The sequence below is a fragment of the Cervus elaphus genome, chromosome X (genome assembly GCF_910594005.1).
Source record: "Cervus elaphus chromosome X, mCerEla1.1, whole genome shotgun sequence".
Classification (NCBI taxonomy): domain Eukaryota; kingdom Metazoa; phylum Chordata; class Mammalia; order Artiodactyla; family Cervidae; genus Cervus; species Cervus elaphus.
The window spans coordinates 69,908,491-69,928,663 of NC_057848.1; the positions used below are offsets into that span (position 1 = coordinate 69,908,491).

At 38.2% G+C, this 20,173-nt stretch overlaps 1 protein-coding gene across 1 annotated transcript in view; it reads left to right on the top strand.

The window, feature by feature from the left end:
* FMR1NB (FMR1 neighbor) overlaps positions 1-20,173 on the top strand; it is a 53,734-nt gene that overhangs the window by 26,355 nt on the left and 7,206 nt on the right. Inside the window, exons 2-4 of the mRNA XM_043896523.1 lie at positions 6,060-6,179; positions 9,995-10,135; positions 11,887-11,983. Of these exons, the coding sequence (XP_043752458.1) occupies positions 6,060-6,179; positions 9,995-10,135; positions 11,887-11,983 (358 nt within the window). The remainder of the gene's footprint in view (positions 1-6,059; positions 6,180-9,994; positions 10,136-11,886; positions 11,984-20,173) is intronic.

Genomic DNA, 20,173 nt, shown 5'->3' on the forward strand with positions numbered 1-20,173 from the left:
GAATTTCCCAAAACATCATAAAAAATATAAATGTAACTGACTGTTTTGAAGAATATTTCCAACAGATGTGGCAGATTAAAAGATAAGTTCTCTACTACACAACAAATATATGAAAGAGATCAGCCCACTGATGACTAAAAGTGAGGTTAAAACAAGGAATATCATTAGTTTGGCCATCAAACTGACAAGCAACAGCAAAAAGGTGAAGGTTCAAGAATGTTGGCACTTGCCTGCACTGCTGGATGATGTTATACTTTGCAGCAGCCTTACTGGAGGGTAGTGTGGCCAAGGTCAGGAGCCATTCCTTAAGAATTTATCCTAAGGAATTTTTTATAAATATCTGCAAATATGTAGCTCCAGTGATAATTGTTACATTGCAGAGTTCTTTATTTTTTTCTTTTTCTTTTTTAATTAAGGTATAATTGACATCTAACATTATATTAATTTCAGGTGTACAACATAATGATTTAATTTTTGTATATATTGTGAAATCACTGCAGTAAGTATAGTTAACATCTGTTACCATACACAGTTACAAAACTTTTTTTTTCTTGTGATGAGAACTTTTAAGATTTACTCTCTTGGCAACTTTAAAATATACAGTACATTATCTCAGGACTTATTTATTTTGATAACTGGAAGTTTGAACTTTTTGACCCACTTCACCCAATTCTCCCACCCCACCCCATCTGTAGCCACCAGTCTATTCTCTGTATGTATGAGTGTTTTAGGCAGTGTTCTTTCAGTTCAGTTGCTCAGTCGTGTCAGACTCTTTGCGACCCCATGGACTGCAGCAAACCAGGCCTCCCTGTCCATCATCAACTCCCGGAGTTTACCCAAACTCATGTCCATTGAGTTGGTGATGCCATCCAGCCATCTCGTGCTCTGTCTTCCCCTTCTCCTCCCGCCTTCAATCTTTCCCAGCATCAGGGTCTTTTCAGATGAGTTAGTTCTTCGCATTAGGTTACCAAAGTACTGGAGTTTCAGCTTCAACATCATTTCTTCCAAAGAACACCCAGGACTGATCTCCTTTAGGATGGACTGGTTGGATCGCCTTGCAGTCCAAGGGACTCTCAAAAGTTTTCTCCAACACCACAGTTCAAAAGCATCAACTCTTTGGTGCTCATCTTTCTTTATAGTCCAACTCTCACATCCATACATGACTACTGGAAAAACCATAGCCTTGACTAGACGGACTTTTGTTGGCAAAGTAATGTCTCTGCTTTTTAATATGCTGTCTAGGTTGGTCATAACTTTCCCTTCAAGGAGTAAGTGTCTTTTAATTTCATGGCTGCAGTCACCACCTGCATTGATTTTGGAGCCCCCCAACAATAAAGTCTGCACTGTTTCCACTATTTCCCCATCTATTTTCCATGAAGTGATGGGACCAGATGCCATGATCTTAGTTTTTTGAGTGTTGAACTTTAAGCCAAGTTTTTCACTCCCCTCTTTCACTTTCATCAAGAGGCTCTTTAGTTCTTCTTCACTTTCTGCCATAAGGGTGGTGTCATCTGCGTATCTGAGGTTATTGATATTTCTCCTGGCAATCTTGATTCCAGCTTGTGCTTCATCTAGCCAAGGATCTCTCATGATGTACTCTGCATGTAAGTTATATAAGCAGGGTGACAATATACAGCCTTGACGTACTCCTTTCCTGGTTTGGAACCAGTCCGTTGTTCCATGTCCAGTTCTAACTGTTGCTTCTTGACCTGGATACAGATTTCTCAAGAGGCAGGTCAGGTGGTCTGGTATTCCCATCTCTTTCAGAATTTTCCATAGTTTATTATGATCCACACAGTCAAAGGCTTTGGCATAGTCAATGAAGCAGAAGTAGATGTTTTTCTGGAACTCTCTTGCTTTTTTGATGATCCAGCAGATGTTGGCAACTTGATCTCTGGTGTCGAGACTCCCTCGACAAGCAGGGTTTCTGAAAGTGCGATACTGCAAGAGAATGAGAAACAAGACACAAGAATTCAGTGAAAAGCAAGGATCAGGGTACCAACACTGCTCCAAGGTGAAGGTGCCAAAACTGAATCTAAGCCAGCTGTATTATACGTTCAGCCATGAATGAAAGTATATGTGGGCAGTTAAGTTATAACTCATGTGTCCTTCAGGGCCAAAGAACAAAATGATCATTAACCATTGAGTAACTAAGAAACAGTAATCAATAACAAATGGGTAACTAAGACTAATATTCTTATCTATGGATTTTCCACCAGATACGTAAAACATGTGACTCTGAGATGCCAGTTGAGAAACAGTCTGGGGTCGGTTTTCTGAACCCAGGATCATATCTTGTTTTCAAGACTATGAACTCTTCCCTCTAGACTTGTTCCAAGAGTCTCATGCCATATAGCATCCAGTTTATCAATAATTATAAATTTCTTTTGTGGCCCTTACCAGGGCATACTTTTCTTTTATTATTCCTGTCTCCTACACTCTGGTTCCTGTGCCTTTTCTAAAACAAGCCTGAACATCTGGAAGTTCATGGTTCACATATTGTTGAACCCTGGCTTGGAGAATTTTGAGCATTACTTTACTAGTGTATGAGATGAGTCCAATTGTGTGCTAGTTTGAACATTCTTTGGCATTGCCTTTCTTTGGGATTGGAATGAAAACTGACCTTTTCCAGTCCTGTGGCCACTGCTGAGTTTTCCAAATTTGCTGGCATATTGAGTGCAGCACTTTCATTTCACAGCATCATCTTTTAGGATTTAAAATAGCTTAACTGGAATTCCATCACCTCCACTAGCTTTGTTCATAGTGATGCTTCCTAAGGCCCACTTGACTTCACATTCCAGGATGTCTGGCTCTAGCTAAGTGATCACACCATCGTGATTATCTGGGTCATGAAGATCTTTTTTGTACAGTTCTTCTGTGTATTCTTGCCACCTCTTCTTAATACCTTCTGCTTCTTTTATGTCCATACCATTTCTGTCCTTTATTGAGCCCATCTTTGCATGAAATGTTCCCTTGGTATCTAATTTTCTTGAAGAGATCTCTAGTCTTTCCCATTCTATTGTTTTCCTCTATTTCTTTGCACAGATCACAAAGAAGGCTTTCTTATCTCTCCTTGCTCTTCTTTGGAACTCTGCATTCAAATGGGTATATCTTTGCTTTTCTCCTTTGTTTTTCCATTCTCTTCTTTTCACAATGATTTGTAAGGCCTCCTCAGAGAGCCATTTTGGTTTTTTGCATTTCTTTTCCTTGTGGATGGTCTTGATCCCTGTCTCTTGTACAATGTCATGAACCTCTGTCCATAGTTCATCAGGCACTCTATCAGATCTAGTCCCTTAAGTATTATTTCCCACTTCCACTGTATAATCATAAGGGATTGATTTAAGTCATAGCTGAATGGTCTAGTGGTTTTCCCTACTTTCATCAATTAAGTCTGAATTTGGCAGTACGGAGTTCATCATCTGAGCCACAGTCAGCTCCTGGTCTTGTTTTTGCGGACTGCATAGAGCTTCTCCATCTTTGGCTGCAGAGAATATAATCAGTCTGATTTCAGTGTTGACCATCTGGTGATGTCCATGTGTAGAGTCTTCTATTATATTGTTGGAGGAGGGTGTTTGCTGTGACCGGTGCATTCTCTTGGCAAAACTCTATGAGCCTTTGCCCTGCTTTAGTCCATACTCCAAGGCCAAATTTACCTGTTACTTGACTTCCTACTTTTGCATTCCAGTTCCCTCTAATGAAAACGATATTTTTTTGGGGGGGTGTTAGTTCTAAAAGGTCTTGTAGGTCTTCGTAGAACTGTTCAACTTCAGCTTCTTCAGCATTACTGGTCGGGGCATAGACTTGGTTTACTGTGATATTGAATGGTTTCCCTTGGAAACAAACAGAGATCATTCTGTCGTTTTTGAGATTGCATCCAAATACTGCATTTTGGACTCTTTTGTTTACTGATGGCTACTCCATTTCTCCTAAGGGATTCTTGACCACAGTAGTAGATATAATGGTCATCTGAGTTAAATTCACCCACTCCAGTCCATTTTAGTTTGCCAGTTACTAAGATGTCGACGTTCACTCTTGCCATCTCCTGTTTGACCAGTTCCAATTTGCCTTGATTCATGGACCTAACATTCCAGGTTCCTATGCAATATTGCTCTTTATAGCATTGAACCTTGCTTCCATTACCAGTCACATCCACAATTGGGTGTTGTTTTTGCTTTGGTCTCTTTATTGTTTTCAGAGTTATTTCTCCACTGATCTTCAGTAGCATATTGGGCATCTACCGACCTGGGGAGTTCATCTTTCAGTGTCCTATCTTTTTGCCTTTTCATACTGTTCATGGGGTTCTCAAGGCAAGAATACTGAAGTGGTTTGCCATTCCCTTCTCCTGTGTTCTTTGTAATATCAATAAATTGTAATAAACCTACATGTCTTTGTTTGGGGGAAATTATCAACTAATTTATAATAGACTTGCATAATGGAATGCTGTTAAATTAAAGATAGTGTTGGAAAATACTTAATGATATGGATAAATCACTATTATGGGAATGAGGATGGATATCCTCTCCCCTTATATAGGAAGGAATCATGCAAGTAAAACTGAAACCAGACTTTTCTGAAGTGGTGAGGAAGAAGATAATGTTTACAATGTCTAAAACCTTGATTTTTTTTCCATTTATTTTTATTAGTTGGAGGCTAATTACTTTACAGTATTGTAGTGGTTTTTGCCATACATTGACATGAATCAGCCATGGATTTACATGTGTTCCCCATCCCAATCCCCCCTCCTGCCTCCCTCTCCATCCCATCCCTCTGGGTCTTCCAGTGTGGCGATTCCTTAAAAAACTGGAAATAGAACTGCTGTATGACCCAGCAGTCCCACTTCTGGGCATACACACCAAGGAAACCAGATTTGAAAGAGACACGTGTACCCCAATGTTCATCGCAGCACTATTTATAATAGCCAGGACATGGAAGCAACTTAGATGCCCATCAGCAGACGAATGGATAAAAAAGCTGTAGTACATATACACTATGGAACATTACTCAGCCATTAAAAATAATTCATTTGAATCAGTTCTAATGAGATGGATGAAACTGGAGCCCATTATACAGAGTGAAGTAAGCCAGAAAGATAAAGACCAGTACAGTATACTAATGCATATATATGGAATTTAAAAAGATGGTAATAATAACCCTATATGCAGAACAGAAAAAGAGACACAGATGTACAGAACAGACTTTTGGACTGTGGGAGAAGGTGAGGGTGGGATGCTCTGAGAGAATAGCACTGAAACAAGTATACTATCAAGGGTGAAACAGACTACCAACCCAGGTTGGATGATTTTTTTTTTTTAATCAGTAAATAAAGAAGCCAACATATTTGCCAAGAGTTTCTGTGATGGGGTCTAATTTAATTGGAATACATACTGTTTTCATGTTGTTAATTGATTGGGCCTCTGAATGTCAAGGACTTCCCTGGAATGTTAACTGGTAAAGAATCCACCTGCAATGCAGAAGACCCTGGTTTGATTCCTGGGTCTAGAAGATCCTCCACAAGTGGAGGCTACCCACTCCAGTATTCTTGGGCTTCCCTCCTGGCTCAGATGGTAAAGAATGCACCCGCAGTGCAGAAGACCTGGGTTGGATCCCTGGGTTGGGAGAATCCCCTGGGGAAGGGAACAGCTACCCACTCCAGTATTCTTGCCAGAGAATTCCATGGACAGAGGAGCCTGGCAGGCTACAGTCCATGCGGTCGCAAAGAGTAGGACATGACTGAGCAGCTTTCACACTGAATGTCAAGACTATTAGAGGCAAATTCACTATTGTAGTTTACAGTTCAACAATGGCATGTTATGGCCTATAGTTTAAACATCTTAAAATGTATTTTTTAATTAATTTATTTAAACTTAATACTCAGTTTTTTAGTTTCAGAGCACCAATGTATTCTGATTATTAATTGTACCTAGCTGCTATGAGTTTTAAATACAATGTCTGTTAGTTCTTAGACTTTCCATATTTAATTTAAACAAAGGTAGTTACTTTTAAAGGGTCAAGGAAGGTGATAACTTTATGTTGGGGTTAATAATTTCTCTTTTCTTAAGGGTTTATGGATTCTGTATCTGCAAGTAACTATAGTCTGTGGAGCAGTGAAAATGCTGATGGACAATCTCTGAATGAATCTTCTGCCTCGGGATCTCTGATAAGATTTTTCTTTCCAACAAGTAAGTTTCTGTTTTATTTTATTCCTCCCAGTGTCCTTGTTTTGAAAACAGTAGTTAAATGTTTAGGAGGCAGTGTAGTCTATTGGTATTGGAGTGATATACACCTGAGTTTTAATCCTGACTCTGCCCTTTGCCTTAGGCAAGATAACCTCTGAACCTCAATGTCTTCATCTTTAAAATGAAAATGCTTATCAGAAATAATTGTGAAGATAAATTGAGACAGTATTTTAAGGCATTCCATAAATGCTTGTTACTCTTTATATAATACTTTTCCTTTACAAATTTCTAAACCTCAATTTGCCCTAATGGCATTGCTTGAAATTTAGTCACTGATCCAGTTTTGTGAAAGCAGTGTCTTCTGTGGCATTAATCAGGGTACCGTGTAGCTCTAATATTATGGAATATACCAGATGTTTCCCCATCTGTTTTAATGATAAAAAGTTCAGGCCTCAAGTCACATTATCTTTGTCTTTTTGTGGTTCTGTATATAATGTGTTTATGAAGCACATGATGGCTCCTGAGATTAACCACAAACACATTTCATTTTGTACAGCATGTGGTGCCCTTTCAAGGAGAAAGTTCAAATAAATTGACATATGTGAATTACAAAGATGAAGCTTTTATTAAAAATCATGCAGAGTTTATTCTAACAAAATTTGATATACAAATACAAGCACGAAATTGTATACATTGTTTAATTCCAGACTCTACCACTGAATTCTTCTGTGACTTTCATAAATCTCTTCATGTTTCTCTATAGAGATTTCAAATTCTAAATAAGCATTATAACACCTACTACTAATGAGAATAGCAAAATAAACAAACTCAAATAATTTGTTTAAAAATGCTTCTATGGTTAAATTGATTGGAGAAAGAAAAGTCTGATAAGGTGATTTGTTGTGAAGCTAAGAGAATAGTTTAATGAGTGTTGGAGTAGGTCATAAACAACAAATGATGATTCAGGCTTTAGAGCTCAAGAAGATAGCAGATGTAAACTATCCCAAGCTACCTATAATAAGTACATTATACAAACACTGAAGCCACCTTTAAAAATAGTCTAAATAAAATATCTGCATTTATGAAATACTCCTCCAATATAGTGCAGTAAGTTGAGTGAAAACCAATTTATGAGTTGATGTTTTCACCCAGTAAAATCATACTGTCCCAATTTAAGAGAAATATCTTACCTAGGTTGATTCAGAGCTTCCCTGCTGGCTCAGACAGTAAAGAATCCACCCGCAACATGGGAGACCTGGGTTTGATCCCTGGGTTGGGAAGATCCCCTGGAGGAGAGCATGTCAACCCACTCTAGTATTCTTGCCTGGAAAGATCCATGGACAGAGAAGCCTGGCGGGCTACAGTCCATGGGGTCGCAAAGAGTCAGATATGACTGAGAGACTAAGCACAGCACAGGTTGATTCACATCTTTCAACAGTGATTAAATATTAATACTTATAAAATGTACATACCTTATTCTCAAAAAAGAAAAACTCTAAGCTTATAAAATATGAAGTACTTTTAGCCAATTTATTTCTTCTCCTATGTAATTAGAAATGAACATCCATCCCACTTATGCACTAGCAAAAAGACTGTCATCTCATTGTTAGACTGTTTTTAGTAGGCATAGCAACCCACTCCAGTATTCTTGCCTGGAGGATCCCATGGACAGAGGAGCCTGGCAGGCTACAGTCAATGGGGTCACAAAGAGTCAGACATGACTGAAGCAACTTAGCATGCACGCACAGTAATAGATTCATCTCTTGCAGATTTAAATGAAAATGTTGAGACAGACAGGGAACCTTGAGAGGTCCCACAATCCTTCTCCCTTTGGACAAAATCATACACTTACAGCTGATAAAAATTGTTCTACCTTTTTGTTATTCAAAATTAGTGATTTGAATCTGAAAGCTAATTTTAGTATCTGGCATAAACTCCAGATACTAATTTAGATATAAAATAACAGAAGCCCAGCATTAGAAAGGACCTTACAGATGATCTAGCCCAGTCTCTTCTATGATTTAAAATCTTTTCTTGTATGATTTTCATTCCTGGAAAGTGGTCTTTGAACAATACCAATAGTGAGGATCTCAGCACACAGGAAGTTCATCAGCTCTCTGACCAGAGCCTGACAGTTGTCACTCTTCTTGAGTGTGTGATGTCCAGGACTGAACATGGTATTCTAGATGCAGTTCATCCTGGGGAGGAGAGTCACTCTGGGCCTGGCATGATTGAGGAACAACTTGTTTAGAGTATAACAACAAAGTAGGCTTATCTCTCACATGACTAAAATGTTTGGGAAATGAGTATCCAGGCCAACCAGTAATGTATTAAATTTGTGACCTTGCACAAGTTACTCCAATCCTTTATTTCTTAATTTTAAAACTGGAGGTTGTAAAACCAATTTTGAGGTTTGTTGTGAAGATTAGAAATAATGTGTATAAAGCAAGATACTTGGCCCAAATAGGTGACTAATGAATGGTAGGTGTTATTATTTTTACCTGAGCTTCAGGAATTCTCAATCTTTAAAGAAGAGGAATATAATAAGAATATACCAGGAGGTAATAATATAACCATTATGTTGTTTTTTGCTGATGTTGAAATGCTTTAGAGTGATGGTAAAACATCACTTAACTACTTTTCTAAGTCTGTAGTTGTTGATAATATTGGAGATTGAACTGATTTTATGCTGACCTTAAGCCATACTGTAGAGGTTTTCTTTTTGAATAAAAATCTGATATCTGCCTGTTAAGTTGTCATTTGTTTCTCATATAAAGCAGGGTGTTTAAAAAAATCAGCTATTTGAGCTTGTGAATCTTACAGATTCAGTTATGTATGAACTTACTGTAGTTGCATGAATCGTGGTATTCATGCCATAAATTATTGCCTATTCAGAATTAGAGTTGTAACTTAAGGCCAAAAGGAAGAATCTTAAAACATATTGCAGTGCCAGTATGGTTAAGTGTTGACAGAAACTAGGTCGATGCCAATAATATTACTCTATTTTCTAGCAGTAAATGCTGTGAATTTTACTTACATTTTCATTGATGAATTCAGTACATTTCTGTAACTTAGTAAAATTGAGTTAAGAGGGAGGTGGGAGGGGGGATTTGGATGGGGAACACATATAAATCCATGACTGATTCATGTCAGTGTATGGCAAAAACCACTACAATATTGTAAAGTAATTAGCCTCCAACTAATAAAAATAAATGAAAAAAAAGAGGGTATCTGTGGTATTCTTTTAACAAGGCATTAGTTTTAAAGATGGAGAAGGAAATGACAACCCACTCCAGTATTCTTGCCTGGAGAATCCCAGGGACGGGGGAGCCTGGTGGGCTGCCGTCTCTGGGGTCGCACAGAGTAGGACACAACTGAAGTGACTTAGCAGCAGTTTTTTTTTTTTTTTTTTTTTTTCCAGTGGGTTTTGTCATACATTGATATGAATCAGCCATGGATTTACATGTATGGGCATTTGGCCCATTCTAGCTATTTAACACCTTCTGTGTTATATTTGTATTACTACTGCTCAACTTATGTTTAAAGTCATTTTAAAACTACCTTACCAATGATCTGTTAACAATTTATGTTTTTCTGTAGTTCATCTAGAATTGGAAATGTGATGTTGAGTAACTTTGTGATAGCTTTTAGTTTTACTTTTATTTTTTCAGTGTTCATTACTATTCGTATATGTCATTCACTCTTTTCTTTAAATGTACAAGCTTGTTTGTTTTTTCTTTGTTTTTATCCTGCATAATTATTTAATTTAGGGGAAGTGCTTATGCTGAAATCTCTTTCTTGCATTTTGTTTCTAAAAGCATGTGTTCCAGTGGAGGGTCAGGTGCTAAAGCCTTGCAAGCAGGGGCAAGATCTTAAGAAGGATGAATGTTTGAAATACAAATGCTGTTACTCTTCACTCAAGACCACTACGGTTAGCTGTTTTGCCCCGCTGAGAGACAGTAAGTTAATCCTTTTACATTTATTATATTCCTGTTTTTTTAAAATTGAATAAACAGGTCACAATGGCATATGTTTACAGTTGGATCTCTTAGCTTAACCCTTAAAGGAGGCTCCCAGCCCTAGAGCAATACTGCCATCTGTAGAAAGGCCTGGAGACCTCTATTCATGAGCTGTTTCTGCTTCGTCCTTAGGTGTGACTATGGCGGGTTTTTGTTGTTGTTTTTTTTGTTTTAATTTTTTGGCCAAGTGTCATGTGGGATCTTAGTTCCCAACCAGGGATCAAATCTGCACACCCTGCATTGGAAGCATGGAGTCTTAACCACTGGTGCCTACATGCTCAGTTGCTCAGTCAGTTGTGTCTGACCTTTTGCGATCCCATGGACTGTAGCCCACCAGGATCCTCTGTCCATGGGATTTTCCCGGCAAGAATACTGGAGTGGGTAGCCATTTCCTCCTCCAGGGATCTTCCCTACCCAGGATCCAACTCGCATCTCCTGCTTTACAGGTAGATTCTTTACTGCTGATCCAACGGGGAAGCCCCTTAATCACTGGACCACCAGGGAAGTCATAACTGTTGCAGTTTGAGATTGTTTTAGTCACTATCTTCTCCCATAGATTCCAGGCTTTACAAGATATAACCATCAATGTGCCTGGGAGAAAATACCAGTCAGGCATGCTTTAGCTTACTTTCTCTTCCCACCATCTCTTCCTGAGTAGAATTCTTCTCATTTATCTTTTTCTTCAGCATCTCAGTATGTAACAGTAAATTGAATGTTTCTTGTTAAGTCTGTTTATCAGGTTCTTTCTTTGTCATTTTGTTTTTGAATTAGGTTCTTCTCTTAAGATTTTTTTTTCTTTACAATGTTTTGAGCACCAGACCATCTGCTTTTGCTCCTTCATTTGGATAGTGGGGACATACTACCAGTTGGTCCCTTGATAGACATATTTGATTGATATGATTAAGCACTAACAAATGCTGCTAAAAGGATGCATGCAAAACAGTGTCTTAGGTTAATATAGGCCCCATTCAATTGTTGAGCATCTAGTATTAATGATGGAAACCTAAACTCGATTGTGAATGTAGTATTACAGTTTTAACAGTGTCACATGGTGTTATAATTCATTCATTGATTTAGTCTTTATATTATGTGTGAAGAAACATTTGATTTTTGTAGAGGGAAAATTTGAACCGTGACTTAAAATCCCCCAAACATATTAGAATGCATTTCCAAATGAATATAAGAATAAAATATACTTAATCACCTGCAAATTCTTGATTTTTCATTTAATGTTTTATATTTAGAAGTAAACATTTAAGAAACCATTCCTTTCTGAAGTTAGCTATTCATAAGTTGATTCACTCCCTGAGTATTCTAGAGTATATAACATATAGCCAAGGAAAAAACATGCCTAGGTCACAGGAAGAAATATATATAGTCTGAATAGTAGTAATCAAGTATATTAACAGAAACAGGATTGTTTTGTTAAGGCTTCCTTTGGAGTTGTTGTTCAGTTGCTAAATCATGTCCATTGGAGAGAACACACAAACTGAACCTTTAGTTGTATTTCTAGAACATTTCATAAACTCCTGCTGCTTATAGAGTACCAATGATATTTACCTGCCATGTAAGAATATCTCCTTATTTTGCTTTATTAACTAATAGGTTTTTTATAAAGACTTTATGAAAGAGCTCAGATTTGCTTCTCTTGCTTAAGTCATAAAAGTAACAGGATATAATTAAACCACCAGAGCCTACGCAGATGTTCCGGATGTTTGGGTTTGGTGCGATGAGCATGATCTTCCTGGGATGTCTGCCCATTTATTGCTGCTCTCTCTGCTGGAGGAGGTAGGCAAACAACTTTTATTTGCCAGTTGCTGAGTATACTTGAGAATTCCTGTGTAGACACATTCATTCATAGCTTTGAAAGTACAGGGATTACGTATCGGTCCCTTTTGCTGAAGAGGAGGTAGCTTGGGAAAAAGTTAAGTTACCAGAATATTTCTTCATGCATGCTATTTTTATTTTCCACCCATTGAAGACATCCTCTTGCATGTCCTAGTTTGTACATTCCCTCATAAAACAAAATCCCAATTGAAAGGAAAAATAAATAAGTGAGCTAAGGGTATGTGGAGTAGAGGTGGTTAACTGCAAATCAGAAGGATTCCCAGAAGCGCTACTCTCCATCTAGTAGATGGTCATCTACTATTGGGTTTGAAAGCCTTGATCTGACTTCAAGCCAATTCGTATCAGATTTCTTATCAAAATCCCAGTGGGATGTTGGCATGATGCTTGTAAGTTTTTTTTTTTTTTTTTTTAAATAGCTTCCTGCCTACTGAGACAGAGTGTGTGTACAGGTAGAGAGCAGGGCCAGGACTAAGATGGAGTGAGTGAGGCGCTCACTGTCAGGTTTGTGCAAGTGCAGGGTTGGCACTAGCACAACCCTGAGAACAAGTACCTATTAAATTTTCTGATAAAGTGCCTGTTGAAGATTAAGCATCGTTTATGTTTTTATTCAAGTTAGATTTCACTGGAAGATTTAGACTATACATGTTACCTTATTTTGCATAAAGATTGTGTCTTTTTCTTTTCTGTACCTTTTTCTTGAGTCTGGTGAATCTGTCATATTCCTCATTGTATTTTCAATTTATAGCAAAGTGCCTCAGATACAGTGGATGCTTAATATATTTTTGTTGAGTAAATGAGTACTTGAACAAATAAAGGAATACAGTGGATGGAGATGGCTAGCCTGGAAGGCAGTTCTGTATTGATTTAAACCTTCTCATTGCTTTCATAACTTTCTCAGACCACTTTGAAGACACTGTTGGATCACAGCCTTTCTTTAAGCTTTTCCAGTTTGCATATGACTGTCAATTCTTTTCTCAGTTTTTACTTAGTTTCCTATACTGAGTGAGTTATCTGTCTTCCTAGGCTTATTTCTTCTGTTTCTTTTCACAGGTGAATGGGAATAGGAGTAGAATTCTTGACCCTTTCATCTTCCCTTCAAAGCTTGTGTTCATGTAAAAGGAAACCCATGAGTAAAACTGAAATATTATTTCTTAGAAATAGGTGGCTAGGATTCAGTTCAGTTCAGTTCAGTCACACAGTCGTGTCCGACTCTTTGTGACCCCATGGACTGCAGTACACCAGGCCTCCCTGTCCATTACCAACTCCCGGAGTTTACCCAAACTCATGTCCATTGAGTCGGTGATGACATCCAACCATCCCATCCTCTGTTGTCCCCTGCTTCTTCTGCCTTCAATCTTTCCCAACATCAGGGTCTTTTCAAATGAGTCAGTTCTTCCCATCAGGTGGCCAAAGTATTGCAGTTTCAGCTTCAGCATCAGTCCTTCCAATGAACACTCAGGACCAATCTCCTTTAGGATGGCCTGGTTGGATCGCCTTGCAGTCCAAGGGACTCTCAAGAGTCTTCTCCAATACCAAAGTTCAGAAGCATCAATTCTCGGTGCTCAGCTTTCTTTAGAGTCCAACTCTCACATCCATACATGACTACTGGAAAAACCATAGCCTTGACTAGACAGACCTTTGTTGGCAAAGTAATGTCTCTGATCTTTAATATACTCTCTAGGTTGGTCATAACTTTTCTTCCAAGGAGTAAGTATCTTTTATTTTCATGGCCGCAGTCAACATCTGCAGTGATTTGGGAGCCCCCAAAAATAAAATCTATCACTGTTTCCCCATCTATTTTCCATGAAGTGATGGGACCAGATGCCATGATCTTAGTTTTCTGAATGTTGAGCTTTAAGCCAACATTTTCATTCTCCTCTTTCACTTTCATCAAGAGGCTCTTTAGTTCTTCACTTTCTGCCATAAGGGTGGTGTCATCTGCATATCTGAGGTTATTGATACTTTCCCCGGCAATCATGATTCCAGCTTGTGCTTCATCCAGCCCAGCATTTCTCATGATTTACTCTGCATAGAAGTTAAATAAGCAGGGTGACAATATACAGCCTTGATGTACTCCTTTTCCTATTTGGAACCAGTTTGTTGTTCCATGTCCAGTTCTAACTGTTGCTTCCTGACCTTCGTACAGATTTCTCAGGAGGCAGGTCAGGTGGTCTGGTATGCCCATCTCTTTCAGAATTTTCCACAGTTTATTGTGATCCACACAGTTAAAGACTTTGGCATAGTCAATGAAGCAGAAGTAGATGTTTTTCTGGAACACTCTTGCTTTTTTGATGATCCAGCGGATGTTGGCAATTTGATCTCTGGTTCCTCTGCCTTTTCTAAAACCAGCCTGAACATCTGGAAATTCACTGTTCACGTATTGTTGAAGCCTGACTTGGAGAAGTTTGAGCATTACTTTATTAGCATGTTGAGATAAGTGCAATTGTGTAGTAGTTTGAGCATTCTTTGACATTGCTTTTCTTTGGGATTGGAATGAAAACTGACCTTTTCCAGTCCTGTGGCCACTGCTGAGTTTTCCAAATTTGCTGGCATATTGAGTGCAGCACTTTTACAGAAACATCTGTTAGAATTTAAAATAGCTCAATTGGAATTCCATCACCTCCACTAGCTTTGTTCATAGTGATGCTTCTTAAGGCCCACTTGACTTTGCATTCCAGGATGTCTGGCTCTAGGTGAGTGATCACACCATCGTGATTATCTGGTTTGTGAAGATCTTTTTTGTACAGTTCTTCTGTGTATTCTTGCCACCTCTTCTTATTATCTTCTGCTTCTGTTAGGTCCATACCATTTCTGTCCTTTACTGAGCCCATCTTTGCATGAAATGTTCCCTTGGTATCTCTTAATTTTCTTGAAGAGATCTCTAGTCTTTCCCATTCTATTGTTTTCCTCTATTTCTTTGCACAGATCACTGAGGATGGCTTTCTTATCTCTCCTTGCTCTTCTTTGGAACTCTGCATTCAAATGGATATATCTTTCATTTTCTCCTTTGTTCTTCCCTTCTCTTCTTTTCACAATCATTTGTAAGGCCTCCTCAGAGAGCTGTTTTGGTTTTTCTCATTTCCTTTTCTTGTGGATGGTCTTGATCCCTGTCTCCTGTACAATGTCATGAACCTCTGTCCATAGTTCACCAGGCACTCTATTAGATCTAGTCCCTTAAGTATTATTTCCCACTTCCACTGTATAATTGTAAGGGATTGATTTAGATCATAGCTGAATGGTCTAGTGGTTTTCCCCACTTTCTTCAATTTAAGTCTGAATTTGGCAATAAGGAGTTCATGATCTGAGCCACAGTCAGCTTCCTGTCTTGTTTTTGCTTCCCTGTCTTGTTTTTGTCTTGTTTTGCAAAGATAGAGCCTCTCCATCTTTGACTGCAAAGAATATAATCAATCTGATTTCGGTGTTGGCCATCTGGTGATGTCCATGTGTAGAGTCTTCTCTTCTGTTGTTTGAAGAGGGTGTTTCCTATGACCAGTACATTCTCTTGGCAAAACTCTATTAGCCTTTGCCCTGCTTCATTCTGTAATCCAAGGCCAAATTTGTGTTGCTACAGGTGTTTCTTGACTTCCTACTTTTGCATTCCAGTCCCCTCTAATGAAAATGACATCTTTTTTGGGTGTGTGTTCTAAAAGGTCTTGCAGGTCTTCACAGAACCATTCACCTTCAGCTTCTTCAGCATTACTGGTTGGGGCATAGACTTGGATTACCCTGTTATTGAGTGGTTTGCCTTGGAAATGAGCAGATCATTCTGTTGTTTTTGAGATTGCATCCAAGTACTGCATTTTAGACTCTTTTGTTGACTGTGTTGGCTACTCCATTTCTCCTAAGGGATTCTTGACCACAGTAGTAGATATAATGGTCATCTGAGTTAAATTCACCCATTCCAGTCCATTGTAGTTCGCTGATTCCTAAGATGTCAATGTTCACTCTTGCCATCTCCTCTTTGACCAGTTCCAATTTGCCTTGATTCATGCACTTAACATTCCAGGTTCCTATGCAATATTGCTCTTGCAGCATTAGACCTAGGATTATGCCAAGCAATTTAGAGTGTCTGATATATTCTGCCTTGTATAATGCCTCTGTTATGGCCCCTCCTAGTGTTCCTCTGCCAAGGTATGGGGATGTTAAAGTACACTGGATTTTTCTCTAAAATGAATTCCAGAGGATTATCCCTTGATAGGAATATATTTTCTTCTTTTTACATAATAAACAAACTGCTTGAGAGACTTAACCAATGTGAATAGTATATATATCTTGAACACCATAAACTTGGCTTACTATGATTTATTTATTTACTTACTTATTTTACTATCTTGTGTAATAGTAGTAGGTACCTTCAGTCATCCTGAGCTGTTCGTTGCAGCCTCAGAGCAGGTATCAGTTTCAGCTTGCTGCTTAGCTAAAGTTTTAGGAACAATGGATGGCTGAGGGTGGATGGAGCACTGGCAGCTTTTCCTGGTAAGCTGATTTTAGAGGCAAGGGCAATCATGTGTTAGACTAAAGATCCTATCCTTGATACCAAACAAGGAGTTTAAATGAAGGCCAAAGTCTGCTAAATCTTCCTTTTGGGTGGTAAGTTGTCTTTTTTGAGCTATCCCATTAACTCACTTTCTGTTTTCCATCTCAAAGAAGATTCCCCCTCTCGAAGGGAATGGCTACCCACTCCAGTATTCTTGCCTGGAGAATCCCATGGACAGAGAAGCCTGGCAGGCTACAGTCCATGGGGTCTCAAAGAGTCAGACATGACTTAGCAACTAAGAAACCACCAGCAACCTAAGGAGAGCTATGCTGTACTTAGTAACTCAGTCGTGTCCAACTCTTTATGACCCCATGGACTGTAGCCGGCCAGGCTCCTCAGTCTGTGATGACTCTCCAGGCAAGAATACTGGAGTGGGTTGCCATGCTCTCCTCCAGGGTATCTTCCCAACCCAGGGATTGAACCTAGGTCTCCTGCATTGAAGGTGGATTCTTACCATCTGGGCCACCAGGGAAGCCCCAACCTAAGGAGCTAACAACCTGCAAGTGTTGGAGGGATGAAAAATGGGAAATAATATGAGGAGAGGAGAAATGAAAGCAGTTTATGTAAAGAGGATAGTCACTTTCCAAAGACAAGTGCATTTCATTTTTAATGCCTAATTCATGCTTTCTACAATTGACCATATTCAGTCACTGCTTATGCTAGATATTAGGATACAAAAATGTCTTAAGAGGTGGATTTTCATTTTGAGGAACTTAAATATACCTTAAAATACATCCCAAGCATGACATACTAAGAACAACATAAGGTGGAATATAATTAAGGATTAAAATGAGTGGTGACAGTGAGTTGTAAAAGTTCTGAGGCACTGGGGATCAGGTTGAATGGAAGAGAGCAGGTGGGCTCCATGGTGGAGATGCTATTTGAACTAAATTTCTGAAGGGAGAACAAAATTTGGGTTAGGTGGGAAGGGGGCTCTCCCACAGAATTCATTACATTCACATATAGTCTTCCTAATAATATAGACCCCTTAAATGCCTATCATTTCTTAGCAAGAGTGGCTGAACTTTGCCCCTTTAATAATTTATAACTGAATCTGTGGTTTACTTATTTTGTGTGTGTAGTTTACTTCTACTTGACTTGAATTCAAATGTAAACAGAGAAGCTAGTTTGAACTGTTTCACATATACAATAGGGAGCAGAGAATATTAGTGAAAAGCTTTCTAAGAATTTGCTAGTGATAGCCTTATTAAACTTATATATAAGATGCATTTTGAAATTCATTATGTCCTCAAGGTTTTGTAAGATCTATTTTTATTCTCATTAATAGGGATCAGAAGCCTCATCAGGTTTAAGTGTCACTGGTAGACTTAAGACTTACACAGAGATGAAAAGCAAAAATATCAGGTGGATGGGACAAAAGGAAGCAGGTGGGGGCTCTAGGGTGAGAAAGAAGACAAGTAGCTGAATTATTTCTGTTACAGTTGTAGAGTGCCAAGAACAGTAGTTTCAAGTGCAAATTTAGCTTCTAATATTTACCTGTTTTTATATAAAGTTTAATCTGTATGTATATGCCAGTTAAACATCTGTGTATTATATAGGGATATGATACTTGAGTATATACGTAGCTTTGGCAAGGGGAAAGATTCAAACACTGTAATGCAATGACTGTTCAAATCAGATGAAGTGTATTTTCATGTTCTTTTTCTTCCTATCAGATTGAATTTGTAACCTCATATTAAGAAAATTCAGAACTCAGTGTGAAAATGACAAGACTCTGTTTCTTCCAACTAATAAAACCGTGTTTTTTAAGATTGTAGATCATCTGATAAACAGATGATGTAAATAGCACATCCCCCATACTCTTTCAATGTTGCTGCTTGCCAGATGGCTGCTACTGAGAATTTCTACATTTAGACAAATCCTGCTGAGTGATTCTCTGTATTATAGTGTGGTTTTCATTATGTAGACAGTCTTATTACCACTTACTTTCATAGAATGGGAGGTAAAGAATTAGGAATAAATATGCCAAAAGTTGCCTAAAAACATGACCCATTGAATTTTAAAAATGAGCATTTACATTTTCAAATCCCCATGTTTGTTTGTCTCATTATACTGTACAATATAATTAGTAATGTTATTTTGAAAAGGTTTATGCAGTAATTAGCCAACTGCTGAAAGGTTTGAAGTTCCTAGCATTATAGACATATGAATTCAAAGAAAGGAAATAGAGTCTATAAAAGTATTGCTGGGCTGGGCTCTAAGAACTTTTATAAAATATGGTCAGATGAAAATGTGAGCAACTGGAACCCTTCTCAAACATGAGTCACTATAGATTTGAAATTCACATAACACCAATTCTTATTGGACCCCATTCAAGGTAATTTAGTTATTGAAATAATAAGAGAACCTCATTATATGCAGATTATATGTCTGAGGTGCTCCTATTGCAAGGACTCCAAGGGTGGCATTTTATAAAATTCTGGGATATTAGGTACTATTAAAAGGAAGAATTTGTTGCCAAGTAACTAATAACCTCATTGCAAAATGCAGTGACATTTTCTGAATTTCAATCTGACTTGACATTTTTATCACATAAGTACACTATTGACTGTTCGCTTTTTGAAAGTTTCCTTCCTTGGATTTCATTGTTCCTCTTCCCATTCTGATACTCCTCAGTTTGGTTTTCTTTGTTTTCCTAACTGTGGTTGTCTCCCAAAGCCTTACTCTCATCTATCAGAAAATATTACAAGTATGTAGCAGAAAGAGTATTTTAAAAGATCTTTGTTCTAGTTCTGTCTTTACTACCAGTTTTATAGTGAGCTTAACTTCTTTTGATGTTGTTTTTCTCATAATATTAGAGTAGAAAATTGAGTTAGAAGTCCTTTCTGAACATAGTGTTCTGGGTTTCTCTGCATAAATGACTCATACATACTGAAATCACCTCTACCTGTTTTGTATTTCTAACTGCATTTAATGCAGTGTGTGCAAAACTAGAGTTCTTTTTCTCCCAAAGCATCTCCCCTTGACACCTGTTCATTTCTATCAGTGATTTCTTTAGTCTCTCAGGCTAGAATCCTTGAAATCATCTGTGACTATTTACTTTCCTTTATCTTTAATATGTAATTCTATTCTTTTAGACTCATTGTCATTTTTTTTGTTTCCTTTGGAATGAATTTGGGATTCACTTCTTCTCATATTTTATAGTCACAGCTTAGTCCAGCTCTAGTCCTCTTGTCACCTGCTGTCTTAACAAGTAAGCGGTTTCCTGAGGTGCAAAAGAAGGGCAAAATGTGTTAGTCTTCCAGTGCTTTCATAGCAAAATGCCAGTTGGCTTAAACAATAGGCATTTATTTTCTCATGGTTCTGTAGGCTAGAAGTCAATGATCAAGATGCCAGCTGATTTGGTTTCTGGTGAGGGCTCTCCTCCTGGCTTGCAGATGGCCACCTTCTCTTTGTGTGCTCACATGGCCTTTCCATGATGTGTGAGAGTAAGACGAGCAGGTAGTCTGGTTTTTAGTAAAACAAAAATTTATTGTTTTTATACTGAAATTAATTTTACTGATCAGCACCCCATCTTTATGACCTGATTGAGCCTTAATTATTCCCTAGAGTTACTGTCTTCAGATGCAACT